General features: G+C 43.5%; 2 protein-coding genes across 2 annotated transcripts in view; both read left to right on the top strand.

The window, feature by feature from the left end:
• Positions 1-939: 939 nt before the first annotated feature.
• LOC112229995 (ictacalcin) lies at positions 940-3,393 on the top strand. Its single transcript, XM_024396188.2, has 3 exons — positions 940-1,046; positions 2,007-2,149; positions 2,995-3,393. The coding sequence occupies exons 2-3, from the start codon at positions 2,012-2,014 to the stop codon at positions 3,133-3,135; spliced, it is 279 nt and encodes a 92-aa protein (XP_024251956.2). The 5' UTR covers positions 940-1,046; positions 2,007-2,011; the 3' UTR covers positions 3,136-3,393.
• Positions 3,394-19,183: 15,790 nt separating this feature from the next.
• The window catches only part of snx27a (sorting nexin 27a), a 31,661-nt gene continuing 30,962 nt past the window's right edge, over positions 19,184-19,882 (top strand). Inside the window, exon 1 of the mRNA XM_024396187.2 lies at positions 19,184-19,574. Coding sequence (XP_024251955.1) covers positions 19,276-19,574 — 299 coding nt within the window. The 5' untranslated portion in view covers positions 19,184-19,275. The remainder of the gene's footprint in view (positions 19,575-19,882) is intronic.

Genomic DNA, 19,882 nt, shown 5'->3' with positions numbered 1-19,882 from the left:
ACACATATCCAGCCATAGGCTTGTGTCCCAAATGGCACCCTATTCCCTTTATAGTGCTTTTGACCAGGGCCCATCAGAAGTATTGCACTATGTAGGGAATAGGGTGCCGTTTGGGACGCAATCCCGTAGCAAAATTTTATTCTAGATCTGCTGTCTTACCACACCTAAATAAGTTTAATGTGTTCTCATATAGTCAACTTTGCAATGGGCTACTTTTTCTGTGCAAATGGAACTCATATTATACTGTATCTACAGTATGACTGTGCTTATCCATAAGTACCATGTAGTGCAAGTCTGTAGGACACTACGCTGTATGTGAACTTTAAACAACCAGTGCACAGTATCAATAACGTGTTGTCAGTAACACAGTATCAATAACGTGTTGTCAATAACACAGTATCAATAACATGTTGTCAATAACACAGTATCAATAAGACATACTAGCTGGCAGATTCAATGTTAGCGTCACCCATTTGCATTATGAACAAGTTACAAAAGTAGGCCTGTTTGGCAGACAATAATACATTATGGGCTTTAATACTTCGCAATCAAAATCATTCTTAAGCAAATCCCATCTTTGGTCAACCTACAATACAACTAAAGGCTGCTGGTCATAAGCTCAAGGTAAACTTGATGTAAATGCATTGCTTAACCTATAGTGTGAGAAGGGCAGTGAATTGTTCTAAATGTATTGTATTGCATCTACAGTCTTGGGAATGAATGGTTGGATATAATGCAAGGATTTAGACCATGTCAGGTGCACCAAGCTAAACATCTACTCTTATGCAATGTGGTGTAAATATTGAGACAATTAACACTATCAGGTAACATGATAAATGAATGATAAATGAACAAAGAGGAAAGTAATAGTTAATGTATCAGAGAAAGAGAGAGAGGGAAAGAGAATTTAAGGACCAAGATAAAGGGAGGGATGGAGGGTGTGGATGTGTATAAAACACATCCCTCTCTCCATCAGTCTCTCACTATCTCAATCTCTCCATATACACTCACTTTCTACTTTGCTTTCTCATTCTTCGTACATCTCGGTGAGTAGAAAATGTCATCTTGTTTCTCTTAACTGGGCGGTCTGATGTTTAAACTTCAACGCTACTGCAGAGTTTTTAAATGTAATCCCTGTTAAGTATGTTTTGATTTGTGCACTTCTTATTTTTCTCTTGATATTTTCTCACTTGAAAACAAAATGTCCTTCTTTGGCTCCTGTTGTGGTTGTCTTATTACGATGCATTGATTCTGTAACTGAGGTTGGGTGTAACATATCACATATCACACATATCACATATCACATGCTCAATACTCAGTAGTTGTAATGCATCATCTCTGGGGGGGAAAAAACAATATATCAACAGTTTTTGGTTCTCCTATTCTCATTCCCTTTTCCTTGCTCTCCCTTCTTTCATTCATTCTCTGTCTCATCTGGCTAACGTTACCTTGGCTCGACCCTTTCCTCCCTCAGCCACACCCTAAATATCAGGGGCACACACACACAACATTAAAGAAGTGACTCTCTTGGGGATAACACACCGCATATGGAAAATGAATAATCCACAGATGGGATTTGCCCAGACCTTAACCTGTTTCCTCATCAGGAGTCATGTGAATTACCAGGAGAGCAGGATCGTTGCCATAACAGTGCCTGTGTTTTTCACCATAGAACCTGTGGTAGAGACCATGGTTGCCTCCCTAATGGCACCCTATTCCCTATATAGTACACTACTTTGTTTTGACCAGGGCTATGTAGGAAATATGGTTCTACCATGGGCTCTGTGGAAACCAGGGTTTATTTTTATCCCTCTTCATGGAAAATACAGAGAAAAACACAAGAGACAAAAGCTATGATGAAAAAGCTACAGTATGATGCAAAACAAAAACCATATGCTGTCAGTGAATTCATTGAAATGGTTTAATGCCCCACAGATGTCCAGAAACTTTATTTATTTAGTGCTTCTAATAGGTTGTGTGTCCCTCTGTTTCCCCTTTAACTATAGTTACCATGTCTGGGATCCAGCAGGCCATGTCTCTCCTCATCGCCTCCTTCCACAAGTACTCTGGGAAGGAGGGAGACAAGTTCACCCTCAGCAAGGTTGAGCTGAAAGAGCTGCTCCAGGCTGAACTAGGGGAGATGCTGGGGGTGAGTGAGACTGAGCAAGTCCTAATGATCTGGGATCAGATTTCTTGTTGCACTACAGCAGGAGTGTCAATTCCTGGAGGGCCGTCCCATTGGGCACAGACGTCGGTTTAGTTTTGATATACATTTGGTTGAGTTGTCAACTAATGTGAATTCAATGTGAAATCAACAAAAAGTGTTACCATGTCATTGGGTTAAAAGTTGGGTGAAAAAAATATTAAATTCCCTTTTGTTGATTTAAAAAAAAAAAAAAAAGTTTTCCACATTGATTCAACATCATCACATTTAATTTAGGGGTTGAAATGACGTGGAAACAACGTTGATTCAACCAGTTTTTGCCCAGTGGGGTGTGTCTGCTGATTTTTGTTATTTCCTTTCAATTTGTGTCCAATGAAGACCTAGACAACTAGATGAGGGCCCTCGGGCAATTGAGTTTGACACCCCTGCACCAGATACTGCACTGTTGCAGTATCTAGTGTTGTTCGTTGGGGTAAGTAAGCATTTGACTGTAAGGTCTACGTAGACCTGTTGTATTCAGCTCATGTGACTAATACCATTTGATTTGATTTGATGCTGGATCAGTTCTCTCTCTGCAGAGATCCATTGCGCTGGGCAGAATAGGAAAGCTGGAAAGATGGGGTCCATTTTTGAATACAGCTCAAATAAACAATGCTTGCTAACTCCAGCAATGGCATCCCAAAATATTGAAACTCAAAGATTTATCTCACCATTGGCCAGAAATACAGCAATGTGTCGCCATGATCAAAATAAACGGATAGATAAACCAAGACAGTTTGTTTGCTGTGTTAACCTCCTGCTTCTTTCTTCTGCATTCTCTCTGTTTGCAGAAAGCCAGTGACAAGACAGCAGTGGACAGAATCTTCAAGGACCTGGACTCTAACAAAGACAACACTGTCGACTTCAAGGAGTATGTCACTTTGGTGTCCTGCCTCACGGTGATGTGCAATGACTTCTTCATAAAGAAGTAAGAGCACTTTCGCCACCTAGCGGCCGTCATGCAAAACTGCAGGAGGAGACTTCCATTTTCTCTCCACTAAACAGAGATTTCACGGGAGGGAGATACACTTGGAGGACAATGACATGAAAACACAGTGAAGCAGTGTAGAGCAGTAATATTACAGTAATAGATAATAGTCAGGTTGAGTCTGTGAATGTGTCCTTGTCATGCAAATCCATTGATAAACAAATTAGATCAATAAACAAATTAGATGAGTATGTTCAGCCTACCCTGGTCTGGTGTCATTTTTGTGTGCTGCTGTCACTTCTTCATATCATACGTTTCTTACTGAGGTTTTGTTTAAAGTTGTGATTATAATTCCTCATGAACTCAATAGATATTAGATAATTGATTTAATGAATTGTTCCTTCAACCAAAAGTTGAGCAATTATGTCTTGATTATTTTTCCAGAAGGAACTTCAGTTGTGGCAAGTCGGATTAGATAAAGATAAAGGTATGCAATCAGTGGCCAGTTTATTAGGTTTATCCATCTAGTACCGTGTCGGACCGCCCTTTGCCTGCAGAACAGCCTGAATTCTTTGGAGCATGAATTCTACAAGGTGTGTTGTTCAAACGTTGCATAATTTGTATCAAGGGACCTAACATCTGCCAGGAAAATTATTCAGTTACTCCTGAGTCAGTTATTCCTGACTCTGCCATCAGCATGACTTGATTTATTAGGATCCCTATTAGCCGACCTCAATGGCAACAGCTAGTCCTACTGAGGTCTGACACATAACGAAAAAGACATTACAGACAACAACAAAAAATACTTTACAATTTACATATATTTAAAAACATTAACATGTACTGTGTGTGCATCTATCAGTTACACATACATATGTCAGTACACACACACACAACAAGTAGGTCACAAGGGGGAGGCGCGTTGTGCCGTGAGGTGTTGCTTTATTTGTTTTTTGAAACCAGGTTTGCTGTTCACTTGCGCTATATAAGATGAATGGGTGTTCCATGCACTCATTCATGGCTCTGTATAATACTGTACATGTACATGAATTTGTACATGAATTTGTTCTGGACCTGGGGACTGTGAAAAGACCCCTGGTGGCATGTCTGGTGGGGTAAGTGTGTATGTCAGTGCTGTTTATACAATGGCTCGGTCTAACCCTGAATCCTGATTAAAACCACATTCCAGCCGGTGTCTATTCCCCCAGCTAAATCTATGATGTTAAAATGCCTATTTACTTTGTTCCATCTGACTGCGCAATCCACTGTCTCAATCCACTGAAACCTTGCTGTCTATCTCTTCAACATTTGAAACATTGTTTCAATATTCCACTTCGACCTCCAGCTGTCCCATAGTAATGAATGTGTCGAGAGTCGGGACGAGACAGACAGGCGGCGTTTCTCAGCCAGTCGAAATCATGAATCGTGTCATGACTGTCCTGTGAGGATCCAAATAGGTGAGATCAGCTTGGCAATGGATAACTTCAACCAGACCCTCTCTCACCCATAGACAGCTCACACCCTGCTGTAAATCAAGAACAAGAACTTTCAGCTATCTCCCTCTCCAAATTCACACGGCAATGTGCCTGTTTCACAGACGTTTTCCTGACAAAACTCTAACATGTTCTAAAGTACTAGAACAATATTTCTAACATAGGAAACTTTTTCACACTACGTGCAGGACAACAATCCTTTCTCCATGAGTAGGGCAGCAGACATATCACATATCTCAGCTGAAATGACAGAACGTGAGACTGAAGTTAAAGAGGATAATTCCTCGGCTCCCAGGGGCAAAGACGGAGTGAATGAAACATTGGAGATGGTACCTGGTGAGCCAGAGTCTACAACAGTGACCTCTCATTCCGAGATAAAGAAGAAGAACAAGAAGGAAAATGCTAAAACTCTGAGGTTAATAAGGGACCCCGAAGGTAGTGAAACTCTCTGGGGAATACAAAAGAAGGCAGCCAAACATCAACGCTGGCCTTCATTCAAACAATCCGGAATCAACTTACACCCAAGCGGCCCAGGGTAACAAGCTCCTCATCAGAGTCTGGAGTTAGGTCACCTGCTGATATGGAGGATGTCATTCTGGGGAAAATGGCGAAAAGTCCCCCTACTTAGCCATCCAGACCAAAATCATTGATGAAGGATTGAAATAATCTATATCTGAGTAAAAAATGATCTGGTTCAGAGAATGATATTTTGTGTATGTGAGCATAACTTCTGTCGGTAACATGGCTTTCCAAGAGAATGAGCAATCTGCTGATAATGTCATTTTAATGCCAACTCTTGATACGTGTCCCAAACAAAACCCGCTTTTGAGTCAGAAACTCAGTTGCCTTAACACAGGTATTGTAACGCTCCGGGTGTCGTGGGTGTGGAGTCAGACGCAGGAAACAGAGAGTGCAATGCTGTGCTCTTTAATGCACTAACGCAACACAGGGTGCTCACAACCAAACTGCCCCAAACACAGGGGACGAAAATAGGACAACAGAATACACGACCAGGAACAAACACATTCCTCTACTACATAACCCAAGGTCACAATAATTAATCCCGCACAAAGAAACAGGCGGGCCGGCTGTCTAATAAAGCCCAACTAATCAATCACGAACAGGTGCTAACAATAAACATACAAGGAGGGGGAGGAAAGACAATCAGTGGCAGCTAATAGGCCGGTGACGACGACCGCCGAGCGCCACCCGACCGGGAAGGGAAGCCACCCTCGGTCGGACTCGTGACAGGTATTAGAAAACATTGTACCATGAAACTTTTCCAAACCATTAGTCAGTCTAAAATGCTTTGGGACCATGGTTCCAAGCCTAGAGGAATATTGGGAGGTCATCTGAATATTCATAGCATTATTCTAAGAGTGAACAGGTAGAACATTTATCGAATGACTCCAATCTAGATTTTCTTCTGTTTCTCTGAGTCATGGCTGAAGAAATCTTCTCCTATTTCTGTCTTTAATGTCCCTGGATATTCCAATCCTATCATATGGAAACGTGCCAATGACCTTAAATGTATGGGGCTGAATGTCTTCCTCTCCCCTCATATGTCTCTCACTATTATTGGATTATATCGACCACCAACATCTGATATCTTGTTTTATGACCATGTAAATGCCATGCTTAAAGAATGTGATCATAAGAAAGAGATCATCTTCAGGGGCGATTTCAATATAAACTGGGAAAACAAAACTCGCAGTAAAAAACTCAATGAGATCACAGATTATTTCAACCTGACTCAAATAATACAATGTCCAATCAGAGTAACACAGTCATCCCAGACTCAAATTGATCTGGTCTTTACTAACAGACCTGATCGAATAACTAAGTTCAGTAAACTTACCAACTGGCATATCTGACCACAATGTTACATTGGTGGCTAGAAAGCTCACTAAAAAGAGATTTAAGAACCATATTAATGTGCAACAGTATGGTAAAAAAAAATCCTGAAAAGTAAGCAGAGTAACACCGATGCAGTTCTAAGTCAAATTGACTGGTCTGATCTGTTAAGCTATGAAGACCCAGAGTCTGGATACAGAACATTTCTGTCAGCTTTTGACAAAGTGGATACCTCTTTCACAAGGACATTTCAATGTAAGCCAAGATGGAAAACTTCTCTGCCATGGCTCAACAAGGACCTCTGGAGGCAGATGAGAGAACGGGATCTTTCCTTGAAAAAAGCACTGAAGTCTGGAAAGAATGATGACAGGCGTGTATTTACAGCACTGAGAAATAAGGTGGTTAGGAATATAAAACAAAGCATAAGCAGAGGTCTTTCTTAGAGTGATCAATGAAGTGAAAGGAAATGGCAAAGTGATTTGGGAAAATCTTAACAAACTAACAGGGAGAGGAGCTGAAAAGGCCAAAAAACATCCTGAATTAAAAGTTAACGGGATTCTAATTCAAGACTCCGATTTCATATCCACCACCTATAACGATTTTTTTGTTGACTCTGTCAGGGAACTGGCTCAACGACTTTCATCCAAGACCACAGTTCTCACTCCCTGTAAGGGTTTTCTTCTGGTGAAAGCGAGGCGGACCAAAATGCAGCGTGGTGGTTATTCATGTTTTTAATAAAGACGACTATACATGAACAGACTAAACAAAACAAGAAAAGTGAAAACCTAAACAGTCCTATCTGGTGCAAACACAGAGACAGGAACAATCACCCACAAAACCCAACACAAAACAGGCTACCTAAATATGGTTCCCAATCAGAGACAATGACTAACACCTGCCTCTGATTGAGAACCATATCAGGCCAAACATAGAAATAGACAAACCAGACACACAACATAGAATGCCCACCCAGCTCACGTCCTGACCAACACTAAAACAAGGAAAACACATACGAACGATGGTCAGAACGTGACAGAACCCCCCCCCCCCAAGGTGCGGACTCCGAACGCACAACCTAAACCTATAGGGGAGGGTCTGGGTGGGCATCTGTCCGCGGTGGCGGCTCTGGCGCTGGACGTGGACCCCACTCCATAATTGTCTTAGTCCACCTCCTTAGCGTCCCTTGAGTGGCGACCCTCGCCACTAACCTTGGCCTAGGAAACCTAACAACGGGCCCCACTGGACTGAGGGGAAGCTCGGGACTGAGGGGAAGCTCAGCACTGAGAGGAAGCTCAGCACTGAGAGGAAGCTCAGGCAGGTAGCAGGCTCTGGCAGATCCTGGCTGGCTGGTGGCTCTGGCAGATCCTCGCTGACTGGCGGTTCCGGCAGATCCTGGCTGACTGGCGGATCCAGGCTGAATGGCGGATCCTGGCTGAATAGCAGATCTGGAAGATCCTGGCTGACTGGCATCTCCGGCTGCTTCATGCTGACTGGCAGCTCTGGCTGCTCCATGCTGACTGGCAGCTCTGGCTGCTCCATGCTGACTGGCTGCTCTGGCTGCTCCATGCTGACTGGCCGCTCCATGCTGACTGTCGACTCTGGCTGCTCCATGCTGACTGGCAGCTCTGGCTGCTCCATGCTGACTGGCGGCTCTGGCTGCTCCATGCTGACTGGCGGCTCTGGCTGCTCCATAAGGACTGGCAGCTCTGGCGGCTCCTTGCAGACTGGCAGCTCTGGCGGCTCCTTGCAGACTAGCAGCTCTGGCGGCATCCTGCAGACTGGCAGCTCTGGCAGCTCCTTGCAGACTTGCAGCTCCTTGTAGACTGGCAGCTCCTTTCATACTGGCAGCTCCTTGCAGACTGGCAGCTCCTTGCAGACTGGCAGCTCCTTGCAGACTGGCAGCTCCTTGCAGACTTGCAGCTCCTTGTAGACTGGCAGCTCCTTGCAGACTGGCAGCACCTTGCAGACTGGCAGCTCCTTGCAGACTGGCAGTTCTATGCAGACTGGCAGCGCTAAACAGGCGGGAGACTCCGGCAGCGCTGTAGAGGAGGAAGGCTCTGACTGCGCTGAACAGGCGGGAGACTCCGGCAGCGCTGGAGAGGAGGAAGGCTCTGGCAGCGCTAGATAGGCGGGAGACTCCGGCAGCACTGGAGAGGAGGAAGGCTTTGGCAGCGCTGGACAGGCGAGGCGCACTGTAGGCCTTATGCGTGGTGCTGGCACTGGTGGTACTGGGCCGAGAACACGCAGAGGAAGCCTGGTGCGGGGAGCTGCCACCGGAGGGCTGGTGCGTGGAGGTGGTACTGGATAGACCGGACCGTGCAGGCGCACTGGAGCTCTTGCGCACCGAGCCTGCCCAACCTTACCTGGTTGAATGCTCTCGGTCGCCCTGCCAGTGCGGCGAGGTGGAATAGCCCGCACTGGGCTATGCAGGCGAACCGGAGACACCGAGCGCAAGGCTGGTGCCATGTAAGCCGGCCCAAGGAGACGCACTGGAGACCAGATGCGTAGAGCCGGCTTCATGGCACTTGGCTCGATGCTCACTCTAGCCCGGCCGATACGCGAGCTGGAATGTACCGCACCGGGCTATGCACCTGCATTGGAGACACCGTGAGCACCACAGCATAACACAGTGCCTGCCCGGTCTCTCTAGCCCCCCGGTAAGCACAGGGAGTTTGCGCAGGACTCCTACCTGGCGTAGCCATACTCCCTGTGAGCCCCCCCCCCCAAGAAATTTTTGGGGCTGACTCCCGGGCTTCCTTGCCAACCGTGTTCCCTCGCATCGCCGGCTCCTCTCTCCGGCTGCCTCTGCTCTCCTATGTGCCTCCACCTGTTCCCATGGGAGGCGATCTCTTCCAGCCAGTATCTCCTCCCAAGTGTAACAACCCTTGCCGTCCAAAACGTCCTCCCATGTCCATTCCTCTTTACGCTGCTGTTGCCCGTTACCACGCTGCTTGGTCCTGTTGTGGTGGGTGATTCTGTAACGGTTATCTTTAGGTGAAGTGTTTGCACCAGATAGGACTGTTTAGGTTTTCACATTTCATTATTTTGTAGTTTATTCATGTATAGTTTTTCAGATATTAAACAAACATGAATCATCACAACGCTGCATTTTGGTCCGACTCTACTTCACCTAAAGATAACCATTACACTCCCATATACAGTTGAAGTTGGAAGTTTACATACACTTAGGTTGGAGTCATTAAAACTAGTTTCTCAACCACTCCATACATTTCTTGTTAACAAACTATAGTTTTGGCAAGTCAGTTAGGACATCTACTTTGTGCATGAGACAAGTAATTTTTCCAACAATTGTTACAGACAGAATATTTCACTTATAATTCACTGTATCACAATTACAGTGGGTCAGAAGTGTACATACACTAAGTTGATTGTGGCTTTAAACAGCTTGGAAAATCCCCGAAAATGATATCATGGCTTTAGAAGCTTCTGATAGGCTAATTGACATAATTTGAATCAATTGGAGGTGTACCTGTGGATGTATTTCAAAGTCCACCTTCAAACTCAGCGCCTCTTTGCTTGACATCATGGGAAAATCAAAAGAAACCAGCCAAGACCTCAGAAAACAAATTGTAGACGTCCACAAGTCTGGTTCATCCTTGGGAACAATTTGCAAATGCCTGAAGGTACCACGTTCATCTGTACAAACAGTAGTACGCAAGTATAAACACCATGGGACCACTCTGCCGTCATACCACTCAGGAAGGAGACGCGCTCTGTCTCCTAGAGATGAATGAACTTTGGTGTGCGAAAAGTGCAAATCAATCCCAGAACAACAGCAAAGGACCTTGTGAAGATGGTGGAGGAAACAGGTACAAAAGTATCTATATCCACTTTAAAACGAGTCCTTTATCAACATAACCTGAAAGGCCTCCCAGCAACGAAGAAGCCACTGCTCCAAAACTGCAATACAAAAAACAGACTACGGTTTGCAACTGCACATGGGGACAAAGATCGTACTTTTTGGAGAAATGTCCTCTGGTCTGATGAAACAAAAACAGAACTGTTATAGAAATAGAACTGTGTTAGAACTGCCATAATGAACATCGTTATGTTTGGAGGAAAAAGGGGGAGGCTTGCAAGCCAAAGAACGCCATCCCAACCGTGAAGCACGGGGGTGGCAGCATCATGTTGTGGGGGTGCTTTGCTGCAGGAGGGACTGGTGCACTTCACGAAATAGATGACAACATAAGGGAGGAAAATTATGTGAACATATTGAAGCAACATTTCAAGACATCAGTCAGGAAGTTAAAGCTTGGTTGCAAATGGGTCTTCCAAATGGACAATGACCCCAAGCCTACTTCCAAAGTTGTGGCAAAATGGCTTAAGGACAACAAAGTCAAGGTATTGGAGTGGCCATCACAAAGCCCTGACCTCAAACCTATAGAAACTTTGTGGGCAGAACTGAAAAAGTGTGTGCAGGCAAGGAGGCCTACAAACCTGACTCAGCTACACCATCTCTGTCAGGAGGAATGGGCCGATATTAAATACTAATTGAGTGTATGTAAACTTCAGACCCACTGGGAATGAGATGAAAGAAATAAAAGCTGAAATAAATCATTCTCTCTACTGTTATTCTGACATTTCACATTCTTAAAATAACGTGGTGATCCTAATTGGCCTAAGACAGGGAATTTTTGCGAGGATTAAATGTCAGGAATTGTGAAAAACTGAGTTTAAATGTATTTGGCTAACGTGTATGTAAACTTCTACCTTCAACTGTATAATAATAAACCAATATTCATAATTCCTGAAATCTCAGAGTCAGCAGAGTCAATGTTTTTAATTTGCTGTTTTTGATTTTGTTATATTCTAGTGAATTCTATGGTTTTTACTAAATTACTTGTAGTTTTTCATGTTGTTTTTCTGTCATTTTTCTAATGACTTGGTGCTGCCTATCTTGGCCAGGACGCTCTTGAAAAAGAGATTTTAAATCTCAATGAGCCCTTCCTGGTTAAATAAAGTTTAATAATAATAATAAATATATAATGCTCAAGGAAAGCACCTCCAGGATAACAAGGGCAGTAACTAGAGGGGATCGCGTTGTCCCTTTTCGACACAGTAAAATCGGTCATTCGGCCTTCTCTGTTAGAGCTACAATATACTGGAATGTAATGCCCATGGACGTGAGAAGCTGCATTGATTATGGTACTTTTAAATTTGAATTGAAAAATGGCTCAAATCTATCCAAACCTGTACACATGAGTTGTCTGTGGTTCCTCATATGTAAGACGACAGTTGATGATGGTGTTGTTGTCGTTAGAATGATTTATTACTGGATGTAATGTATTGTATTGTTTCGGTGAGTATTTGTATTGTGGCTGTGTAATTGTCCTTAGCTGCCCTGGGTCTATGGGTGCAAATTAGCTTTTGGCTAACCCCGGCACATTTACATGGATGTTGCATTATTGTAATATTGATGTTGATTAATGTGCATTGTCCCCTATAAATAAATAAAAAATAAATGTGGGGAATGGTCAGAGGCGATCTAAAGAATTATAATGCCATTTCGGTTGTTATTTTGTTATGTCATTAAAAATGTTATAAAGGAAATACCGTAACTTGAAAAGTATACACACTATATGTGCGAAGTCTCCATCCTCTACATTATGTATGAAATATGAACGATGATGAAAGTGTTTTTGTTAAGAGAGGGATGTGATCTTAGAAACTATAAGAGGAAATTGTTTCAATAACTTTGTACAAGTGAATAGTCACCGCCCCCTTGAGTGAGGTAAGAGAGTGTCAGCCTCACGAAATGCCCCTTTTGAATGAACTGTATAAAACGGTGGGTTAAGAATTAACATCAAATCAAATCAAATTTTATTTGTCACATACACATGGTTAGCAGATGTTAATGCGAGTGTAGCGAAATGCTTGTGCTTCTAGTTCCGACAATGCAGTAATAACGAACAAGTAATCTAACTAACAATTCCAAAAAACTACTGTCTTATACACAGTGTAAGGGGATAAAGAATATGTACATACGGATATATGAATGAGTGATGGTACAGAGCAGCATAGGCAAGATACAGTAGATGATATCGAGTACAGTATATACATATGAGATGAGTATGTAAACCAAGTGGCATAGTTAAAGTGGCTAGTGATACATGTATTACATAAGGATGCAGTCGATGATATAGAGTACAGTATCTACGTATGCATATGAGATGAATAATGTAGGGTAAGTAACATTATATAAGGTAGCATTGTTTAAAGTGGCTAGTGATATATTTACATCATTTCCCATCAATTCCCATTATTAAAGTGGCTGGAGTTGAGTCAGTGTCATTGACAGTGTGTTGGCAGTAGCCACTCAATGTTAGTGGTGGCTGTTTAACAGTCTGATGGCCTTGAGATAGAAGCTGTTTTTCAGTCTCTCGGTCCCAGCTTTGATGCACCTGTACTGACCTCGCCTTCTGGATGACAGCGGGATGAACAGGCAGTGGCTCGGGTGGTTGATGTCCTTGATGATCTTTATGGCCTTCCTGTAGCATCGGGTGGTGTAGGTGTCCTGAACATATCAGACCAGAGAGGCGTGTAGCTGCAGCTCACATCCAAAGTGGTTTGAACTCTGAAATATCAACACGAGGTAGAGACAATAGTCACCTCCCAGAAAATCACTGGTGCGGCTGATTAGCTGTCCTAAGTAAAGTATCTAGAAAACTAATTTAAGTGGGACCAGTGGAACCAGCTATCATCCCTCCAATTGGAACCATCGACCCCTTCGTCAAAGAGGCAGCTTCAGGAGCGAATGGAAAGTCGAATAAACTACGTAGTTCTGTTCAGGACTACACGACAAGTTACCGGATACAGAACGACGGCAGAGAACAACAGTAGAAGACAAGTGGGGACCCCTTTTGGACATTCAGAGCTTTGCAAGCGTGCCACGGAAAGGCCCAACACCCTTTCTAAGAAGGCCTGTTTCCGACAGCAATACTTGGAGAACCAAGTTTTATGATTTCTTAATCCAAACGGGTGGCAGTTTGTGTGCAAAGTATATGATTACTGTGAGAGTAGTTTCTCAAATGTACCAACAATAAGTGTCTCTTTCTCTCGCTCTCTCTCCCTCCCTCTCCATCTCCATTGTGTCAGTCCTCTAGGGATCTGTTTCTAATCTAGTAAGTGTGTATGTTTACCCTGTGTTATCATTTAGTTAGCTAGTAAATAAATAATTAAACCAATTTGTGTAGTACTGAATCATAAATAAGGCTGGGTTTTTTGCAGATGCAGGAGGTTACGACTGTTCAGAATGAAGATATGATACAAGAGTATGATTAATGAGTTGACTGTTTATGGATGTAATAGGTAAAGACCTTTAGAGTTTAATTCGCCCCAAATCCCTAATTAGGTCATTTTTACGTGATTAATTGAATTGGGTAACAATTAAACACATTTAGTTGATTAGATAAATAACAGTCATCAGATTAATGAAAGAAAAGTCACGACAATCAGCTGGCTTAATTTTTATGGATAGATACAAAGAAATGTAAATTGAAAAAAGGTGAAATGAAACGAAGAGTTAGTTTGCAGTCTTTCTAGCTTCAGTTTGAAGTGATTGTGTTAGCTGTGCTATCGGCTAGCTCCTCTGTCCTGACGAGAGAACCCATTTTCTATGCCTCATTAGCTAATTGTTACTATAAAACAGCTTAAACAAATTCAAATGCAGCTACTCTGTTGTTATTCTGGCAGCACTGTTTGACGTGACTGTAAGTTAGCCGTAGTTGGCTAGCTAGCAAGCAAGGGATAAGGACATTGCCAGCCAGGATGGCAATGGAAAATTTACAACAAGCGACTGGGATGCGTCCATAGATATAGAACAAAAAGCAGAATGACCAGCCGGTTTGGATAGCAACCCCAGATTATTAACATGACTATATCTTGTGGAAGGATGTAATAATATGAATAAATTTGTCAAAATAACATTTTGAATGAAAATATGTCTATCATTATTTGAATATGTTGGTAACCCGTTGTATAAAAGTGATAATGCCCTCATAGTCGGTGTTTGTAGGATATACTGGCACGGTTTGCCAGCCCCCGGCTACGTCTAGAGCCTAACAACACCCATACCAATATATCCTCCAAACACCGGATTCTCAGGCATTATCACTTAAGTGTAAGTTGACTATGCAAACAATTTGGAATTTCCAACGCATTAACGTTTCTTATAAAAACAAGAAGTGACGGTGTCAGTCTTTCCTCAACTCTCAACCAAGAGAGACTGGCATGCATAGTATTAATATTAGCCCTCTGATTACGATGAAGAGCAAGACGTGCCGCTGTGTTCTGGGCCAGCTGCAGTTTAACCAGGTCTTTCTTTGCAGCACTTGGCCATATGACTGGACAATAATCAAGATAAAATCAAATTAGAGCCTGCAGGAATTGCATTGGGGAGTGTGGTGTCAAAAAAGCAGAGCATCTCTTGATTACGGAGAGACCTCGCCCCATCTTTACAACCATTGATGCAACAGGAAACGGGATTCGTCAGGCTAGGCGATGTTTATCCACTCCTCAATTGTCCAGTGTTGGTGACCTCGTGCCCACTGGAGCCACTTCTTCCTGTTTTTATCTGAAGGAGTTGAACCCAGTGTGGTTGTCTGCTGCAATAGCCCATAGGTGACAAGGACCGTCAAGTTGTGCGTTATTTGCCTGTTTGTGGCCCGCCTGTTAGCTTGCACGATTCTTGCAATTCTCCTTCGAAAAGCTGTTTTCGCCCCACAAGACTGCTGATGACTGGATGTTTTTTGTTTGTCTCACCATTCTCAGTAAACCCTTGACACTGCCGTGTGTGAAAAGCCCAGGAGGCCGACCGTTTCTGAGACGCTGGAACCGCCGCCCCTGGCACCTACTATCATACCACCATCAAAGTTGCTTAGATCATTCGTTTTGCCCATTCTAACGTTCAATCAAACAGTAACTGAATTGCTCAATGCCTACATAAAGTAAACATATAAAAATCAACATTCACATGACAGACACAAATGCTTACAAGGTATATACAAGATAAATGTAAGTCACAACAATCAATTTCATTAAAAAGCAGTGATATACAAGACAAATGTAAGCCACACAAATCCATTTTCACTTAAAAGCCGTACTGTTAGTAGCTCTCTTGGTTTCAATAGGTAAAGACCTCAGTACAAAAATGCATAATAAAAACTAATTGTGTGAGGTAGTCCCCAACTTGAAGCAGCTACTGGCCTACTTACGTGTAGGAAGAGCATTCAACGAGCATAACCTCATGAGGGTACACTTTAGCCATTGATTGTGGCCTCCTGTAACTTTCTATTTTCAAGATTCTCGCAAAATGTAAACTAGACATTTTGACTGGAGGGCTACTCCAGACTGCACCTATTATATGTACTGTAGACCTACATCAGCAGGCTTATGCACCATTTACATAATAGGGTGGTGACACAGGAGGTTGGTGGCACCTTAATTGGGGAGGACAGGGTCAATGGCTGGAAAGGACTGCATGGGATGATATCAAACTCATCAAACAAACACATGGTTTCCATGTGTTTGATACCATTCTATGAACTCCATTCCAGCCATTGTTAGGAGTGGTCCTCCCCTCAGCAGCCTCATGTGGGTGTGATAAACGTATGCTTGTGTAGGTTAAACCGAAATACAATAAACAGAAAGCATCTGCATACACTGACAGTTCTCAGATCCTGCGTTGCCTTGGTGGAGAAGTGAAAAGCGGGTCTCGTGATGTGATCAAGGGGCGGGCTGACTGAGGGGATTCGATTATCTGGCCCGGGATATCGCAGTGAAGGAGTTTACTCAGAGAGAAAAGTGATTGTATTTGTTTTGTAACCTGGCTGCCTCCCAGGCATGAGCCAGGTGCCCCATTCAAAGCACACAGTGGCAAAGTCTGCTCAAAACAAAAGTAGGCTAGATTAAGCATGTGGTGTAATCAAATTAAATTGTATTGGTTGCATACACATATTTAAATGTGTGTGTGATGGGATATATAGACATTATGGACAGTATGTGGATAGAATATTTAGTATATCTGTAGGATATAATAGTATATAAACAGCAATAGTTGAATAGGATGGCATTGACAAGAATACAGTATAGACATATGAAATTAATAAAACAGTATGTAAAAATTATTAAAATGCCCAGTGTTCCATTATTAAAGTGACCATTGATTCCATGTCTACAGTGTATACAGTTGAAGTCGGAAGTTTACATACACCTTAGCCAAATACATTTAAATTCAGTTTATGGATGGATTAGGTCAGTTAGGATCACCACTTTATTTTAAGAATGTGAAATGTCATAATAATAGAAGAGAATGATTTATTTCAGCTTTTATTTCTTTCATCACATTCCCAGTGGGTCAGAAGTTTACTTACGCTCAATTAGTATTTGGTAGCATTGCCTTTAAATTGTGTAACTTGAGTCAAAAGTTTTGGGTAGCCTTCCACAAGTGTCCCACAATAAGTTGGGGGTATTTTGGCCCATTCCTCATGACAGAGCTGGTGTAACTGAGTCAGGTATGTAGGCCTCCTTGCTTGCACACGCTTTTTTCAGTTCTGCCCACACATTTTCTATAGGTTTGAGGTCAGGGCTTTGTGATGGCCACTCCAATACCTTGACTTTGTTGTCATTAAGCCATTTTGCCACAACTTTGGAAGTATGCTTGAGGTCATTGTCTATTTGGAAGACCCATTTGCGACCAAGCTTTAACTTCCTGACTGATGTCTTGAGATGTTGCTTCAATATATCCACATAATTTTCCTACCTCATGATGTCATCTATTTCGTGAAGTGCACCAGTCCCTCCTGCAGCAAAGAACCCCCACAACATGATGCTGCCACGGTTGGGAAGGTGTTCTTCGGCTTGCAAGCATCCCCCTTTTTCCTCCAAACATAACGATGGTCATTATGGCAGTTCTAACACAGTTCTATTTTCAGTTCTTGTTTCCTCCAGCTACTTCACAAGGTCCTTTGCTGTTGTTCTGGGATTGATTTGCACTTTTCGCACACCAAAGTACATTCATCTCTAGGAGACAGAACGCGTCTCCTTCCTGAGTGGTAAGACGGCTGCGTGGTCCCATGGTGTTTATACTTGCGTACTATTGTTTGTACAGATGAATGTGGTGCCTTCAGGCGTATGGAAATTGCTCCCAAGGATGAACCAGACTTGTTGAGGTCTACACATTTTTTTCTGAGGTCTTGGCTGATTTCTTTTGATTTTCCCATAATGTCAAGCAAAAAGGCGCTGAGTTTGAAGGTAGGCCTTGAAATACATCCACAGGTACACCTCCAATTGACTCAAATGATGTCAATTAGCCTATCGGAAGCTTCTAAAGCCATGACATTTTCGGGGATTTTCCAAGCTGTTTAAAGGCACAGTCAACTTTGTGTATGTAAACTTCTAACCCACTGTAATTGTGATACAGTGAATTATAAGTTAAATAATCTGTCTGTAAACAATTGTTGGAAAAATTACTTGTGTCATGTGTAACGGCTAGCTAGCTAGCGGTGGTGCGCGCTACATAGCGTTTCAATCGGTGAAGTCACTTGCTCTGAGACCTTGAAGTAGTGGTTCCCCTTGCTCTGCAAGGGCCGCGGCTTTTGTGGAGCGATGGGTAACGATGCTTCGAGGGTGACTGTTGTTGATGTGTGCAGAGGGTCCCTGGTTCGCTCCCGGGTATGGGCGAGGGGACAGTCTAAAGTTATACTGTTACACATGCACAAAGTAGATCTCCTAACTGACTTGCCAAAACTATAGTTTGTTAACAAGAAATTTGTGGAGTGGTTGAAAAACGAGTTTGAATGACTCCAACCTAAGTGTATGTAAACTTCCGACTTCAACTGTACATAGGGCAGCAGCCTCTACGGTGCAGGGTTGAGTAACCAGGTGGTAGACGGCTAGTGGCAATGACTAAGTTCAGGGCAGGGAGGCCAGCTAGTGATGGCTATTTAACAGTCGGGTGGTCCTTAATGATCTTTTTGGCTTTCCTGTGTCATCAGGCGCTGTAGGTGTCTTGGAAGGCAGGCAGTGTGCCCCCGGTGATAAATTGGGCAGCCCGCACCACACTCTGGAGAGCCCTGCGGTTGCGGGTGGTGCAGTTGCCATACCAGGCGGTGATACAGCCCGACAGGATGCTCTCAATTTTGCATTTGTAAAAGTTTGTGAGGGTCTTAGGGGCCAAGCCAAATTTCTTAAGCCTCCTGAGTTTGAAGAGATGCTCTTGTGCCGTCTACACCACACTGTCTGTGTAGGTGGACCATTTGGGATTGTTAGTGATGTGTACGGCGAGAAACTTGAAGCTTTTCACCTTCTCCACTGCGGGCTTGCTCCCTCTGTCTCCTGAAGTCCACAATCAGCTCCTTTGTTTTGTTGACGTTGAGGGAGAGGTTAATTTCCTGGCACCACTCTGCCAGGGCCCTCACCTCCTCCCAGTAGGCTGTTTCTTCATTGTTGGTAATGAGTAGGACGCTTGATCTGCCTTACCAATCAAAACTACTTAGAAAATGCAAACATATATTTGGTGGAAAACAAATGTATGTTTCTGGAAGATGCACCATGCTGTCCTGTTTACAACATGACTGAGCAGCGCATTACTGTTGGATTTGAGAAGGGCGCTCCTTCTTCACCGTTTTTTGCCCGTTCACGTCACGGGCCATAGACCGGTGCACGGTGGGTCAGGTTAATAGAACTCCCTCTGAGTTGGTCTCGAGGAGCTAGGCTGAGCGTATTTCTACTTGTTGTTTTGAAACCGCTAAACACCGACCGGAGGCATTGAGTAGAAGATGGCGGATGTTGAAGGCGATGAAATTAAGTCGGCTCTCCGTAATGGACCCGCTGCAGGTTCGGTAGTCGGTACCGGAGTCCAAAATGCTACCCAAGTGACGTCAGGTCCACGAATGGTTAGAATTGTAAAGTCGGAATCAGGATATGGATTCAACGTTCGTGGACAAGTTAGCGAAGGAGGACAACTGCGAAGCATCAATGGGGAATTGTATGCACCTCTTCAGCATGTCAGTGCTGTTTTGCCTGGAGGGGCAGCGGACCGAGCTGGCATATCAAAGGGTGACAGGATTCTGGAGGTGTAAGTCAGATTTCTTTACCCATAATAGAGGCCGTTAGCTGGCTAGCTAGCTACCTCTGGGGAGGACTGATGCCGCGTTCAAAACAACTGTGAACTCAAATCTCCGACTGGGAAACTCGGAAAAAAGGAGCTCCGACTGGGAAAAATATATTTGAACGGTCATCCAAATCGGGAATCCGCATCATGCGCGCGTTCAAAACAACTGAGAACTCGGAAAGAACGAGTTGAAATCATGACGTCAGTGGTCTTCAGATCGGGAATTCGGAGCTCTAGAAAGAGGCCCTAGTTCCCGAGTTACAATTTCGAGT

The sequence above is a fragment of the Oncorhynchus tshawytscha genome, linkage group LG31 (assembly GCF_018296145.1).
Source record: "Oncorhynchus tshawytscha isolate Ot180627B linkage group LG31, Otsh_v2.0, whole genome shotgun sequence".
Classification (NCBI taxonomy): domain Eukaryota; kingdom Metazoa; phylum Chordata; class Actinopteri; order Salmoniformes; family Salmonidae; genus Oncorhynchus; species Oncorhynchus tshawytscha.
The sequence above is the reverse complement of the archived record's forward strand: the minus strand, read 5'-3'. Positions and strand labels throughout refer to the sequence as shown.